This window comes from Uloborus diversus, chromosome 7 (genome assembly GCF_026930045.1).
Source record: "Uloborus diversus isolate 005 chromosome 7, Udiv.v.3.1, whole genome shotgun sequence".
Lineage (NCBI taxonomy): Eukaryota > Metazoa > Arthropoda > Arachnida > Araneae > Uloboridae > Uloborus > Uloborus diversus.
This window is the reverse complement of record NC_072737.1, coordinates 5,674,414-5,691,972: the sequence shown is the minus strand read 5'-3', so window position 1 is coordinate 5,691,972 and position 17,559 is coordinate 5,674,414. Positions and strand designations below refer to the sequence as shown.

At 37.0% G+C, this 17,559-nt stretch overlaps 1 protein-coding gene across 1 annotated transcript; it reads right to left on the bottom strand.

Annotated features, from left to right (window-relative positions):
• Positions 1-5,410: 5,410 nt before the first annotated feature.
• Positions 5,411-12,757, bottom strand: LOC129226200 (adenosine 3'-phospho 5'-phosphosulfate transporter 1-like). The gene is made up of 2 exons (XM_054860799.1): positions 12,631-12,757; positions 5,411-6,495 (listed from the first exon to the last, which is right to left on the bottom strand). The coding sequence occupies exons 1-2, from the start codon at positions 12,755-12,757 to the stop codon at positions 5,411-5,413; spliced, it is 1,212 nt and encodes a 403-aa protein (XP_054716774.1).
• Positions 12,758-17,559: the final 4,802 nt, after the last annotated feature.

The window sequence follows — 17,559 nt, the reverse complement described above, 5'->3', positions numbered from 1 at the left end:
TTACCCTGCATATTCCTTAAACGATTTTTCGGATTATCCGTGTTTTTCGATTATCCGTGATACGCCGCCCGGTGATTAGCACGGATAATCAGGAGTATACTGTATAGTAAAAACCCTCCTGACAGACACTCCTCTTATGCGGACAATTTTTAATTCCCCGATTCCATGCCAAATAACATTAAACCCCTGTCCTGCAGACATTCCCCCCCCCCCCCCCCATTGCGAACAAAAAAAAATTGACCCGTTAGTGTCCGCAATAGAGGGTTTTTACTGTATTTGGTGGTAATCCACAAATGGTGTCATGGGGGGCGGGGGAGTGGATCATTGAGGGAAGAGACGAGGGTTCGTGAAATAGTGACAGATTGAGACAAGAGAGAAGGAGGGGTACCAAGAACTGTGACAAAGGGAAGGGGTAAAAATGTTGAAAGAAAAATAGAGGGACACCACATTTAAAGACAGCTCCTTACACAAGATTCAGGACTAAAAAATATTTTCGCACTTTTCCTAACCGCTTCATGTAAGCACTTCTGGAACGTTATTTCTATACAGATAGCGCTTCTGAGTTATTCCATAAATTGACTTACCTCATTTCTTATGCAAAAATCTTGAATTTGGCTAAAAACTATGAGAAAGCCCTCTCCCCAACAGTTGCATATTTCAATTTCGCCTGAAACCGTTCCAGCAATTTTTTTTGTGCTAAAAAAGCAAACGCCAGTATAAAATTCCATCTTCTTGATTTATTTTCGTCAGCAATTGAACAATAATTTCTTTAAGAAGTACATCAGCATACCGAAAAAAATGTTGGTTTGGAAAAAATAATATTTTTTGTTCCAACATTAAACATTTGATCCGTTCTAAATCAAGAACAATAATAACTCTTTACTCGAAATTCATTTTGATAGCACAGCGAAAAACAAAATATCATTCTTAAAGGCGGTAAAACGATCGTCTGCGAAAATAATTAGCTTGAATACGCCACCTGGCGGCGCTTTAAGAAATAAGCCAAATAGGACAAACATTCCATTCTAGATAGCCTACTAAAATATCCACAAGAATTTAAAAATGCATATTAAAAGAACACATATGCGATATCTAATAAAACAAGAAAAAACTACAGCTAGAATTCATTTAAAAGAAGAAAAAAAAATTTCACTATTAATATTTTTCAACTGAAAAACTACTCGCTAAAAATGACGGGTGAAGCTCGGTGAATCTGTTTGACTACAGATTGTATGGAATTGGCAAACATCTCGTTAAGGCGACTCCATCTGAATGAGGGGAAAAATAAACATTTGATGCGCATGTTCCGCTCATTTGAATGAGACTCTGCTTAATTTAGAGACTAACATACATCTGCAAAATCTGACATCCTTGAAAACTAATAGATCCTTCCATTTCCGCGTGTAAACCGGATGTTTGCCTTTCCATACAATCCGTGGTTAGGCAGTAAATATAACTAAAAAAATGGAAACATTTCTTGTTGCCAGCAGTGAAAACAATTCAATATAATAACTCGGCAATAATGTAATGCGCGTAAATAAAAACCAAATAGTGCTTTATTCATACGTTGAGATCTAATACAACTTCCAAAGTTGTACATGAGTAAGGGCACCCTTATTATTTTTTTATGTAATTATATTTATACTAGAATTGAGATCTTTTATTTACTACACATAGCATGTTTCAATTGTTCTATTTTTCAAGAGTTTACATAAAGAACCTTTGTCAAAGTAACAAACACACGTCGAGAAATAGAAGCAAAATAATAGAAAATAACATGTATTTAAACAAAAAGCAGTATCACTGGCCAACATCTGCAACAATTAGAATGTGAACACAGATATCACATACAATGAAAACCAGTTACAGAAAAATAGGATGCTTTGAAAAACATATTACAACCTCAATAATCCGACTGGTCTGTTAATCCGTATATCTTGATATTTTTATCAATTTTATATCAGCTGGGGAGGAGGGGCGGGGCGAAAAACATTTAAGCTGAGCCAAACTTCATTGCTTTCATACGAGCTACATGCATGATTGCACCATTTTGTATCAATTTGCATTCTCATTTTAGTCTGATCAGAATTTGGGATAGTATGAATGGACTTTAATTGCAACCTATTCCGTGTAAAAAGGTTATATATATATTTTTTTTTCTCAAAACAATAATCATTGTTTTGAACCACAAAGTATTGCATTACACTACACTATATTGCCCTCCGTACCTATCACCACACGTGGTAAACGGTTGGGTGGGACCCTGAAGAGAGCTCTGTGTTTTGATCCAGACCAAGAGCCGAGCAACCCCTTTCAGCAGCACACCCAGAGATATTGATTTGGAATGGGAACTTGGAGGACTTTTTGTGACAACGAACACATTAAACAAGCCCCAGCCGTCATTAACAAACACGGAGGATCTTCAACCGACGTCGAACAAGGGACCCTCCAGTTCCGAATTCTAACAACTTACCGATCGGGTCACTCAACCACGGCCCCATAAAATTTCAAAACCCAATCAAAAATAAAGAAAATAACAACAGCAACAAAACAGCTGTTAAGTGTAAAATGCCATTCTTAAATAGATCGTATGATGCGGAAGCATAACAAATCAGTTTAGCAATTGTAGAAGAGTGGCGGAGGTACACTTAGAGTCAAATATTCTATACAAGGCTCAGCAACTGAAACAGATTCAATATGCAATATACGGCGGCCCGGTCATGCCCTCCAGAGACTGCAGTTTCTTCCGTGTTGTGGACTCACCAGTCTTGAATACCTGACTAAGTTGGAGGCAGATGTCATCTCATTGAAGCTGAGAGTGTTAACAAACTGGTAGCTAAAGTAAATTTAGCACACTAAAAATGCTAAATTTACTGTAGCCACCAGTTTGTTGGCATTCTCACATTCAATGGAAGACCTGCCTCCATCTCGGTTATTGACTCTTCCAGACAGATGATTCCATACCAAGGACAAAACTTCAGTCTCTGGATGGCATGACCGGGCAGTCGGTATTTTGCATTTAGTTCTGCCTTAGTGCCGGTTTTCGGGGCGGTAACTTACTACTTAAAATTGAAACAGAGTTGACGAATGAAAAGTTGAGATACCCAAGTAGCACAAACGGTGGGGAGATGGTGGGCCAACGGTTGCCAAAGCGGACATTTCTCACCGTTGGCCAACCATAATCTCCACCGTTGACCAACCATCTCCCCACCATGTGTGCTACTTGGGTATTTTAATTAATTCATTTAGTTATTCATTCCTCAAAAGTGCCTTCAAATTAGAAGTACCAGTGAAAGGGAAGGGTCAAAAGCTTCTGCATCAAATCAGTTATAAAATCAGTAAAATAACTTTTGGGAGAAAGCAGTAACAAAAATTTTGATTGCAATAGGTTTAGAGATTCAACGCAACTGGTTTTCTTTGCACATGGCACACATCATAAGCAATAGTATGAGACGAATACTAAATGCGAAAGCAACTTGACTAGACTGAAAAGGTTAACTTTAAAACGTGCAAAATGAAACAAGCAATCACTTTGATAGCTATACATAAGGTTTACACTCAAGTCATTGTAAATTTTTGAGCTTATTTCTTGAAGCGCTTGCAGTTAGTATAGCATTTGAACGGTTTCATTCATCGTTTTAGGCAGAAGTTACAGTAATGTGGTTGAGGCATGTGTTTAAAATATTGGCGCCACACACCTTCTAAAAAGTTCCACTAAAATGCAAAAATTTCGTCAAATGGTCGCATTAAACCATTAAAAGCTCTATTAACAGTCAAAATAAACCGCGAAATGAATAAAACACGACATTTAATAGCATTAAAAGTTCCATTTCTATGTAAAATAATCCGTCAAAACATTAAAAGCTCCATTATTTACCCCCAACCACGCCAAGTGAACACTTTACCGTAACTCAGCCTCGTTTGAGGCGTTCCTTACTTGAGGCGAGTCCTCATTTAAAATTCAGTCAGGTGCAGGGCCCTCAAATCACATGCTTCTAACATATTGAAATCAGTTCCAACCATTTTCTTTACTTGCAACGAATACCTTTAACTGCTGTTCAGGAATGGCAACAAAAACGAACTTGTTACATTTCATTCATTCTTACTAAATGGCACTAATCGTTTTCCAATTCCATTGGGTGCAGATTAAGCTAAGCCTTAAGCTAAGAATACTTCGCACGAAGAACAGCGGCGGATTTCTCATGCCACAAATGTCACAAATGCGATGGGCCTCCCACAACCACAGGAGCCACGAAGGGGGTTCAAAAATGCAAACGATAAATGTTTTACACAGTTCTGTGATAAACAAAGGGCCCCCCAAAACGTAATAGTGGCGGGCCCCGAAACCTGCAAATCCGTCACTGATGAAGAATGAATTTTACTAAGCGCTTCCTATTCTTGGCAGTTTAAGAGGAGAGACAGATCTCAAGTTGAAGATGTATCAACTAAAAATGTTAAACTGTAAAACGTAACAAAAGTATGTATGTAAAAAAATGCAATGAATGCTTTTTAATAATAATTAAATACTTGGGACACCTAGTTGTACTCGTGCAGCAAAAAACATGAAAATTTAGCTGATAATCCAAATGCCATCTTCAAATATTTTGCTCCAAACTCGATTAATCAATTTATATCGACCCTGCCATTAAATTTTTTTGCACTAAATGATAAAAAGATATTAATAACGATAGTAATTCAATTAATTAAAAGTAAATACTTGTTAAAAATTTCTTTGTTTGAAAGAAACATTACTTTCTGGTTCACCTGATACTTATATAATGGGTACAGTTAAATTACATTTAGTGTGACAGCTATTAAAAAAAGCGCATTTAATAGATTTAAAAAATAACCTTAAAATCCGAATTTTTAACAACGCATCGAACATTACCACTTTGCCAAAAGTTCCATACTAAGCGTAACATTTGCTGATTTTTGCTTGTTGTAAAGAACATATTTGCAAACACAATGACTGATGGACGCGTCTTCTGGATCAAAACGAAACGGTACTTGCCATCCATAAAATTTGTCTCACTGCAAAAATTGTTGACGACAATTAAGAAGGGACTTTTAAAACTTACTTAAATTATTATTTAATAATTGATAACGAATCTAGTTGATTTGACGAGTCAATTCAAATTTCGATACGCATTTTTAAAAATCTTTGACAATCACTGGACGAAGTCCTGCGTGGGTTTTTACTGTTAAAAAACCCTTTACAGTGTAACGAAAAAACTACACAAAACATAAATTTGATTGGCGGGCAAAACAAAACAGTACAAATAGTGCAGCACTATTTTCATAACCATTCTACATTCATTCAAGCAACAAGGTAAAAAATAAACCCAACAAAATTATTTCAACAACATCAGGGTATAAATGCTTCTTTGGCAGATCTAGGGGAACAAGTACATCACACTTTTTGGTTGTTTTCCACGACAAGCTTGGGGGGCAAGGCCTTCCACCTGTGGTTCAGGTAGATCCTCAAGAACACAGTCGTGAACACGATGAGCACTCCAATAATTCTACTCGCCGTCAGGGTGTGCTGGTACACGATGCACGACAAAAGAATCGCCAACACCTGCCTGACGGTCATCATGATGACGAAAGCCACGGGGCCGAACTCCGCGATGGTGTAGAAGATGAACAGCTGGCCGATGGCCGAACAGACGGACAACAGCACGCAGTCCGACAGGAAGCTGGAAAACTTCATGAGGAAGAGGAAGGACTTCATGAACCCTCCCTGCTGCAGAAGTGATATGGAAGTGAAGATGCAGGAGAAGAAGTTGACGCCGCACATCATCTGCACGGACGACATCTGGTATTGCTTGAACAGGGCACTCTGCCAGTTCGAGGTGAAGCTGTCGCTCACGATGTAGGCCACCAAGATGGCGATACCGGAAGCGGTAGTCACCGTGGCGATGTCGGACGTCTTCCGGCCCGACAACAGGAAGGTGGATGTCCCCACGGAGATGGCGATGGCCGTCGCGTACTCGTGGTACTTGTACGACTTCTTCGATATGATCTTCCCCATGATCATGACGGGGATGATCTTGGACGCCTTCGCCAGCACCTGGGTCGGGAAGCTGACGTACTTGAGGGCCTCGTACTGGAACCAGCTGCTCATGATGTTCGAGAACGAGCAGTACGAGTACTTGTACAGCGGCGCCACGTGCTTCGGCTGCGAGGATATGCAGACGTAGGTGCTGGCGAAGAGGAATGCCAGAACGCGATTCACAAACACCAGAAACTGAGAATCCGTGAACTTCTCGACTTCTCCCCCGTCGTTGGAGTAGAAGCGAGTCATTATCTTCTCTTGCAATATCCCCCAAGTAAGATATGACACTTGTAAACCAACAAAACAGAAGATAATAGTGATAGTCTTTTGTAAAGTAGAACGCGTATATTTCGCAGAGTGCGTATTGGATACCTGATCGGAGGGTCTTGAATCTTCTTGACCTCTAACAAAAAGCTTCAGAAACCTCCAGAAACAACTATCTGCAAAGAAAATAATGATTATCAGTAAATAGCAATGCTCAGGCTGGAATAACCATGCGGGCAGATTCATGCAAATCCATCAGCAGCCTTCCTGTGAACTTGCTGCAATAGTGGTTTATCAGGTGTTAGAAAATTCCACAAGTAAAAATAGTGCAGTAAATAGTTGAAATTTGAGGATCTGCAAATTTGTTATTGCTCAACAATAACGATTACGATATACATATACAGTAAAGCCTGTTTACAACGATACTGTTGGGACAAAAAAAATATATTGTTATAGACCGGTTATCGTTGTAGACAGTTTGATTATTCATGCTGACATTTTGCTGGGACCAAAGAAGATATCGTTATAGACAGGTTTATTGTTATAGACAGTATCGTTATACACAGGTTTCACTGTAGATGGTGACAATGAGAATAATGCATTAGATATGCATTTTAAAACTGAAGATAAGTTATCTATAGTCAGGTAACTGGGAAAAAAGTACAAACCGACCTTAATAGAAGGCAAGAAAGCAATGGTATATTAAATTGCAAAGACGTATTTCAGGGTTACAGACACTTATTGCTACTTCTAATTTTGTGGGTCATATTGTTCTGTTTTCACTGACATCGAATTTGCATGCAGGGTCATTCCATGTGAAGACAACCATGGGTGTTGGTCCATGAAAGCAGTTATTTTTCAAAAAAAAAAAAACACGAAAACTCATGGTGGTGAAACCCTCAAATATCAATTTGTAAAATCTTTTGTAAATTGTTGGCCGAAAACTGGACAGTTAAAAAACGATCATCTTTACCAAATTTCGGTCATCTTGGATTGCCCTCTTTTCTTTGAAGAAAGGCATACACGAACGGAATTTTGAAGTACAGTTGGCTCTCTGTTTAACGACGCTCTATTTAACGACTTTCTCTATTTAACGACGGCTTTTCTCGGTCCCAGATGATCCACTGTTGTGTTAAAAGCATCCTATTTATGGACGCTTTCTACTTAAGGACGATTTTTTAAGGTCCCTTGAAAGTCGTTAAACAGAGAGCCAACTGTATTTTTACCTGGCTTTTTGGAAATATCAAAAACCTGCCCTGGTCTAAGGCTTAGTTCCTAGCAGACTCATCAAACCTAAATTCTCTTAATTAGAACCAAAATATACTCTAATGATTTCGAGAATTCCAGTGCTTTGATTCTTAACAGGGGACCCCAAATGGGAGGTCACCGCGACCTTCCAAAAACTTTCCTTATTCAACAAATTCGGGCTGACAATTGGGTAAAATAATCATTATTCGGCAAAAATTTGGAATTCCGTTTGGCAAAATTATCATCATCCGGCGAAATTCGGACTTCTATTTGGCAAAATTCGGAGCTCCATTCGGAAAAATTAACATAATTCGACGAACTTTGGAGTTCTATTTGGCAAGATTTGGAACTCCATTCGGCAAATTTATCATAACTCAAGAAAAGTTGAAGTTCCATTCGGCAAAAAATTTGGATTTATATTTGGCAAATTAAGAATTAAAGCCCTCCCAAAAATTTTAGTTTGGGACGGCCCTAACAGAGAATGAAACACATGATGAAATATGAAATGGATAGAATCGGACACGCTCCGAAGATGGAAGCCCTATTAACAGGGGCGGCAAATAGGGGGGTCAAGAGGGGGCGGCTGCACCCCCAAATTTTTTGAATAGAATGATAGAAAATGGGTGAAATCAATTTATGTCAGTCGGAAATCATTGTTCATTTAAAAAAAAAAACCTCGCTGGTTCTCCGTAACTATTCGATGCAACTCGACACATTCCCAGATTAGAAAAAATGTTTTTCGTTATTTGGATGGTGACTTAAAAATCCATGAAGTATTTTCCGACTTTTTCAGGTTAATTTTAACGAAAGAAGACATTTCCTCATACAAGCTAAATATCTCATACTTGTGTGCCCAGTGTAACGATGGTATGTCCAATATGAGAGGCTCGTGCAAAGTGGTGTGGCTGCAAGGTTTTCACAAGAAAATGATCCTTGATATTTTACATTCATTTTTACGCTCATTTTTTAAGTGCATTTTATTTAATGAGTGTTCATCGCTTTCTTCTGCTAGAAACACGTTTCAGCTGCTCAATGCATTACATGCTTTCATAGAAACTTCCTAAAAATCGATGTGATTCATAAATTTAAAAAAAACAAATCAACAAATACCTTTTATGGGGATCTATAATTATGCAATCTCGGATTGACACAAAATGGTCTTCAAGAGTTAAAACCATAAAAACATTTCTCGATAACTTCAAAGCAGTGATTTGACTACTGGAAGAACTATTGCAAAACGATTCTTTCAATGGTGAAAAAGCTCATGCCCTTTAGCATGTATGACTTCATTTGAAATTGTATTCAATTTGTATTGAGGAAAGTTTTCGAAAAATGCTTTACTCTATCAAAACATCTTCAATCCACTACCCTTAATTTTCGGACTATTCAAGCCACAGTTCAATCTACAATTGATCTGTGCACCATACTACCACAGTTCAATCTACAATTGAAACTGAAATTAGATTTTACATAGATGTATATTTCAATCAAGAGTGAATCTTTTCAAAAAAAAAAAATCTTCCGAGCCAATTTTACATGATAAGGTAAGTCAAACATTGATTTTTCAATATTTTGTATGAAATAATAGATTCAGTTTCGAGTGAAATTAACACAAGATTTGATGATAATTTTTTTTCTGTATGGTTGGCTCTATATTATCTGGATTGGATTTTGAAAACGAAAAATAAAATGTTTCAATTATGAGTAAAATTTTTCGCATGAGGCAAGAAAAATTACAAGCAATATACCGATAAGACCAGTTATCAGATACAGAGACTGCAGCTTCGTCCTTGTAATGGACTCATCAGTCTGGAATAGTGAATAACAGAGCTGGAGGCAGATGACATCTCATTGAAGCTGAGAGCGCCGACAAGACTAGATTATTCAATGATGAAAAATTAAGCCCCTCACAGTTTTTGAAGTTGCCTGAGAGATTTTGAAGAGCAAGATATAAAAAGTGTTTACATACATAACTTTGTTACTTCAAGTATTTTTTAACTATTCCAATCAGCTCAGCTAATAGAGAAAGATTTTTTTTATGTCTCAGCAGGTTAGAGAATAATTTTCGAAGCACAATGGGCAAAAAATTCAAACGAAGTCATACGTGCTAAAGGGCATGAGCTTTTCAATTTTTTCTATTTAGCTGTACTGGCAAAACAGCACGACACTGGGCACTGATAGATTAGTAACACGATTCCCTGCTTTTTCGAATTCCAAAAATCATACATTAAAACTTTTCCAAAAGGTATAAAAAGTTAAGTATCGAGATGTTTTGCATCATAACATATTAGAAAGTGAATCAAAATTTTAATTGTTTCTAAACATTAATTTTTATTCATACTAAACCGATTTTATGACCACTTCCTGTTAGCTAATGTGTGTTTGGGACAGCACGGTGGTAATACACATTTGAGAAACTTGACCCCCAAAGGAAATGCTGAAATGCCGCCCCTGCCTATTAAATTGCAAAAAAAGTCGTTTCTCAAATATTCATTCTCCTCCCGACATTAGCCACATTCTCGGTATTTATTAAGGAGCTGAAAGGATATTTCCGATGCTTTAACGAGTGAAGAACTATTTAAGGAGTACTAGTCAAGAGCGTCTACATGGCCTTGGTTTGATGCCAATACACAGAGAAATCAGACTCTGATGGTCAAAAAATTTATCCGAGAGTTCCCTGTTCCCCCTAACATCATTGAAAAATTTGTAAAATTGCGTTTTCGGAACTAATATCAAATGCTGGAGGGAAAGCTGCTGGAATCTCATCTTTTCACTCTAAACGCTTCCAAGGAGAACCAACAATTGAATTTTAAGACTCAAGTTACGAATAATTTCCGAGGGAATGCCCTCAATCTTCCGATTACCAAAGATCATCTAAACTTACGCTTTTGAAACTTCAATTGCGAAAATTTTCCGGGGGAATGTTCGAACTCCATTAGTTCTCGTAACCTTATGAAAGATGGCCTACAAATGCACTTTTAAAACTTCAATTCAGAAAAGATTCCGATAAAGTCTTTCTTTCTTCGCCTATCTTTCAACATCATCGAATCGTCTTCTAAAGTTACAATTTTAGAACTTCAACAACGAAACTATTTCAAGAACAGTTCTGAACCCCATGCTTTTCCTATCGTTATCAAAGATGGTCCAATATGGCGTATGTAAGGTTTCAATTCCGACACTATTCCGGAAAAAAAGTCCCCGAACTTCCATTTTCTTAGTATAATTGATGTTCCTCCACAACTGAGTTTTTGGTGATCCAATATCAGAAAGTGACGATTGAGAATTCCTGAATCCTATCACTTGCATCCACACCATCAACCAGGAATGCCAGTCTTCCCGTAACAGCAAGGACGCAACCTTCCTCCTAAATATCGCGAATCCCCCCTCCCCCAAGTAAAAAATACTCCTCAAAACATCCCCTTCAAAAATTTCAATGGCACAGGCCACGCCATGACCCCCTCCCCCAGGATGGTACCCCTGCCATCAAAGACGGCCAAAAATCGCGCATTTAAGACTTCAATTTCAAAAAAATTCTGGCGAGCTCACTCCAAACCTATCTTTCTCCTAATACCACCAAAGACCGTAGAAAATTGCGTTTGCAGAACAAATTATTCGGGAAAAAACCCACGAAAAGATCTATACTAAACTATTAAATCCACTAACGAACACTTGACTATATTCTCAAATTTTATTTACAATTTCAGCCTTTTAATAATCATTCTTGCGGTCTATTTATTTATGTCCAGTACGAAAACTGGTGAAACAGATGTTATCTTGACAAGGAAATAAAAGTGCATTTGAGGACTTAGACTGCTGAACATAGCTCCCGAGACCTCACCCGAACGAATCAAAAGTCAAAGGATTTATTTCAATTAGATAATGGACAAAGAATACTGGTAGAAATTCGTTTTCCTTTTCTTGTTATTTCGTCAGAGGTAATCGAAACAATAAAATACACACTCAAATTTAATTTACAAATTTTTAATCACAAATAGTATTCAAATAAATTAATAAAAAAACGGCATGCTTCAGTTCTTTCAGTTGAGTTTTTTTTTTTTTTTTCATTGTCATCCCTCTTCCTCCCCAGAAAGAGTGATGTCAGAAACATCACGGATACAAGGGAGGGGCGATGGAGGCGATCGCCCCCTCCTTGAACCGAGAGACAGGAACTTTCTTCATGTATATTTTGAATATTAAAGTTTAAAAACCGCAATTTTACATAATATTCGATGATGTTAGAAGAAAGGGAGCTCATTCCCGGAATTCTTCCGGAATTGAAGTGTTTAAAACGCAATCTGTTATTACTCTGGGGATAGGGCCGGAACTTTCAACAGGGATTTTTTCGAGATTGAAATTCCAAAATCTCAATTTTGGACGATCTTAGATGACATTCGGGATAGTTTCAAGGACATGTTTTGATGGATTTTTTTTAAAGAGACAACTGTAGGACACCTTTGATTACATAAGTGTAAGTGAGGAATTCAGTACACTCCTTTGAAAGTTTTTAGAAATTGAAGTTCTAAGGGGTAAAAAATAAAAAACAATCGCCCCCTCCTTGAACATTTTCTGGATCCGCCTTTGCCAGGTTGCGTCACTTACTTGCCTACACTTACTCATACTCATACACACACACCTACACACACAAACACATACAAAAGCGCATATATATAGACACCCACACAAACACACATGCCTATACACATACCCCTCCCCACACACAAACACACAACTACCCACACAAACACACATGCCTACACACATACACATATCCCCACACATAAACACACATATATAGACACCCACACAAACACACATGCCTATACACATACACATACAACTCCACACACACAAACACACAACTACCCACACAAACACACATGCCTACACACATACACATACCCCCACACATAAACACACACCTCTATATATACACACACACACTCGTGATTGCGAAAAACATAATTTGAGATCAAGATGTCAAAGTTCAAATTATTATTATTTTTTTTTTTTTTTTTTGTCGCGCAGAAGTAAAAGCTTTACATTTAAAAAATGAACATATTTACCTCTTTCGTCTAAAATTTTCGATTTCTTCAAATAGTAGACTAGAAAAGCTCCAGGAATAGCAATCGTCGCATACCCGAGCAAGTTTTGGAATAATCGAAAAACCCATGAATCCATCCATTCCAACATGGTACACTAAAATCTAAAGGAAATGCAACGATTATTGACAGCTAGAAGTGAATTGTAAAGGAAGACATGCATGCTATTGTTTTCAATGAAGTAATCATTATTAAAACAAACAAAACAGAACATAAATTGCTTAAGATTCCTATTCACTAACATTGAATGCATAACTTTTGAAAGTTCTTAAATAACTTGCATAATCCTCATATATCTAATAGCCAATGATGGAGCAGTGTTGCCAGATTGGGGGAAATTTCCCCATTTTGGGGAAATCTGGTACTCTCTGGGGAAATTTTGGGGAAATGGGTTTCTAGGGGAATTCTTTCGGGAAAGAAATTTTTCTTGGGGAAAACCTGGGGAAAAAAATTGTAATTAAATTTGCCTCCTGACATCTGATAGTTACATTATTTGTATCAAACAGCGTTGGTTTCGCTTTGCTCAACTTTATGGAATTCGCATTTCGTATTATGTGGAATATTATGCTACGGAATTTGCATTAATAGTTCTGCTTGAGTTATTAGTTGATACGTGAAACAGGCAAAAAGAAGTGTGATGAAGAATGTTCTTGGATAAATATATATACAAAAATCATGGTTTGAATATACGTACAGAAGCAGAGTAGTAAATGCAAGTAGAAAAAAAAAATATTTGGCTATTTCTTATCTCTCGGTCAGGCACTAGTATTTATGACTAGTGGCACCCGCACGGCTTTGCCCGTAGTAGGAAATTAAAAGGTCTTATGGTTCCCCTGTATATTTACAAATAATGCATGATGAATTTCTCGCCAATTGGTTTGCCCACGTCACGGTACCGCATTATGATAACTTGGTAATTTAGTCGTCCATCTTATAATAATTTTGCTTGGGAAAATGTTCTTAAAATTGGAATAGAAAAAGAACAAAATTAAATATTCGAAAAATCGCTTAAAGGTGACATCCCCATGCTTCAAACTGAATCTTTGCTAAATTTCATGAAAATCAGTTGAACGGTCTAGGTGCTATGCGCGTCACAGAGATCCTGACAGAGAGAGAGATCCGGAGCGAGAGACTTTCAGCTTTACTATTAGTTAGTAAAGATAAAAATAGATAGATAAAGACAAAAAAAAAAGCGAAAATGAAAAAAAAAAGTTGGGGAATTTTATAAAAAAATTAGGCTATTTGAGGGAAAAAAATTTATTCAAGAGACAAAAATATCAGAGGAAGTCGATTCATTTTATGAAAATATTAGTGGAAAAATAATTTTTGAATTTGGGGAATTTTGATAGAAAACATCGTTTTTTGGGGGAAAAGTTGGAAGGGAATTGGGGAAATCTGGATTTGACCATCTGGCAACACTGTGATGGGAGTAACGCTCCTGACGTCATCAACAAAGAAACTCACGCCACGGCATGATAATTTGATAATGTGTTTTAGTAATGTTTAACAGACTGGGAAAGGCTTTATTGTGACAAGGCTGAACTGGATCCGGCAACTTAACTGTTTTACTGGTAAGACTCATTTCAGGGGAATGAAGAGACGAAAAAGTGGTCAACAATGTACCCTACCTACTGGAGTTTAGGGTTAATCGACTGGAGTTAGGAGGGGTTAAAATTTCAACTACAGTAAAACCTGTAAAGTTGACAACCTGTCTAAGTTGACCGCTTTTGTCAGGAACGGAATTAGTCCTATCTTATATAATGAAGGAAAACCTCTGTAACTTGACCACCTCTCTAACTTGACTACCTGTCTATCTTGATCACTAATCTACACCAGCTTTGGTTTGGAGTATTGTAAAAAACCCTTTGTAAGTTGACCACTAGGCAAAAGCACTAGAATGTACTAAAAGTTTCATCAGTTGTGCCTCAAATAAGTAACCAGACATTTAAGAAAAACCAAAAATATTTATGTTTCCATCGAAAAACATTGGGCTCATGTTAAGTCCCAGAAAATGCGACAAAATTCAATAAGGAGGTATTTTGTTGAAAAGTAGATTACCATGGCTAAAAATGTACAAGGAAAAATCAAATGAAGAATTTGAGTCACTTTTGACTTGTTATGAATTTTTAGGAATTGTTAATATCAAGTAAGTAGTTTTTCATAAGCAATGAGGCTTTTTTTTTTTGATCGATTCACAGAAATTTTAAATTTGCATGATACTTTACGTGTCATCCTGGTAAATAATCTCTAAAAATATTTCAGCAACGTCTTTTCTTATTGTTTTAAAGTAATGTTAAACAATGACAGTGGGTTTAAAGTATTCCAATTAGTTAAAAAATGAATGCATGTGACAAGAAACGACAAGAAAAAAAAAAGAAAAAGCTTTCATCACTACCCTCTATAAGTTGATCACCAAAGTACTGCACCGCAAGTGGTCAACTTACACAGGTTTCACTGTATTAAGAAACACTATTAATTATTCATTAAAAAAAAATCAATTTTTCCATTTTTCTCGAAAACAAACCGGTAGAGAACCGGTTTTTTTCCACCGCTTCAAAATTTCCGGAAATTTTACATCTCTAGTCGTCGTACATCGTTTTTTTTGGCGACGCTTTCTTGGCGCCAACAGGAAAAGGTCGCCAAGGGTGGGGTATATGACATTAGTTCCTACAAAATATATACAAGGTATAAAAACTACGAGGCGTGTTTTTAAAGTAAGTTCCGTTTTGAAATAAAACAAAGAACGAGCACAGGTATAGCAAAGAAATTTATTGCACAAAAATCTACCATTCTTACGCTATTTTTCGACATTCCTCCCGTGATTTTCCGAGCATTTGTCATAGCGTGGTACAGGTTTTTGTATACATATTCGTACAAAGTTGCCGCCTGTGTAGTCATCCTTGGGATAACATGTTCTCTGAGCTCATTATTGCTGTTGTGCCACAGGAAAGACTTTAGATGCCGAAACAAATGAAAGATGCTGCGAGCAAGGTGGGGGTAGACCAGAGGATGTTCAAAAACGTCCCACTCAAAGCCCTGTAAGAGTCTCATGGTTGACTACACGGGCGGCAACTTTGTTGGAATAGGTACACAAAAACCTGTACCACGCTATGACAAATGCTCAGAAAATCACGGGAGCAATGTCGAAAAATAGCGTAAGGGTGGTAGATTTTTGTGCAATAAATTTCTTTGCTCTATTTGTACTCGTTTTTTTTTATTTCAAAACGGAACTTACTTTTAAAACACGCCTCGTATGTATCAGGCCAGATATGTTACAGATTTTAGCACCAGAAAAAATTCATTATATTATAAAGCAGAGCTAAAAGCGCAAGTTAGTTAAAAATATGGAAGACAAGCTTTGAGATTACATAATGAGCCAGTTTTTTCAATGCAAAAAGATGTAAGTAAATGGATGCAAAGTCATGCATTCCACTCAAAAGCTCACATATTCTAGCATTAAAAAAAGGTTCCTTGTAATAGGGAAGTTGCAACCTATTAAATGTTCCTATTTTGGCTATTGGATATTGTTAATTGACCCTCAAAACTAAAAAATTCACCATCGCCGAATTTTGAAACACCGTGGTTGATTTTTAATGAATTTTTTAAAATCCACGCGCAAAAGTGCGCGCTTCTGAAACGTCACGAGCCTACGTCACAGGGAGCGAATGGGCAGCCTTCCGCCGAAGATCCTTGTTTTCGCTAGGGGCATTTTGAGCGCGCTGATGTTTTTATTTTTTTTTTAGAAATTCAATAATCCTTTTGAACATACTATGGAGACCAAATTCGTTAAAGCACAATCTAAATAATCTTTCTCATGTAACATCAGTGATGATATTCGAATATTTCCGAGAGGATGAGAGGTTTAATGTTCCAGAAACGCGAGGAGTTCAATGCGAGGAGGTAAGCCTTTTACGTTTCGTCTTCGAAGTCGAATGCGTGACCTTCGGCTTCTCCCCTATCGGAAGAGCGCATGACGTCACTTCCTATGCCATTTGATGTCACAAGCGCTTGAACTTTAAAAATTAATTAAAAAAAAACTACCTCTCGTATCGCAAAACTTTTTTCACCTATGATGTTCATATATGTTACTCTATCATATAAAAATAAAATTGAAAAATCGAAAACTTCCCTAATTAGTAGCGAGAGAGGGCAGGGTAGCTATATTTTTTCACTTTTTTGTAAAAAGTCCGGAACGCCGGAAGAAACTGGAGAAAACTGGACGAAATGGACAAAATGAAAAATAAACTGATTATACATGCATAAATTTATTGTTATGGTGTAATAACATTAGTATATTATTGTTACAAATTCTGTAAATAGTAATTATTTTTATGATTGATTTGTCGTAATCTAGCTAAACTTGGCGTTTATTAAATTATCTTTCATCTAAAATTATTGTAGTAACGTAACCTGTAAATAGTTTCTTGTAATGAATATACAGCCCCCGTACGTTCGGCTGAAGTATACGGTGCCCTCATTTCTAAATGATAAAATTTGCGAATGGAAAGAAATAAGATAGAAGTAGAACAGTCTACGATTTTCTGGAATATTTGAGAGATCTTTTCGATGTCTATTAATAGTCGTGTCGCATGATAAAAAGTCAGTCTCGATTGAGAATTTGTACTGACAGTGTACTAGCTCTGTTTATTGCGAGGCATTTCGCTGTGTTGTTTTGCGTATTTTGGATGTAAATACGTGTGCCATTGTTGAGTATACGGAATTAATTGATATTTGCCTAATTGCTATGGTGAATTTAGCAGTTGTTAACGATCTTTCCTGTACATAGTGTAAATAAATCTGTGTTTTCTCAAGAACTGTGTCGTCATTTCAAGAAAGTTTGAAGCTACACCGGAACTCCTAACATTATTCTAATAATATATTTTCTGTTATGAA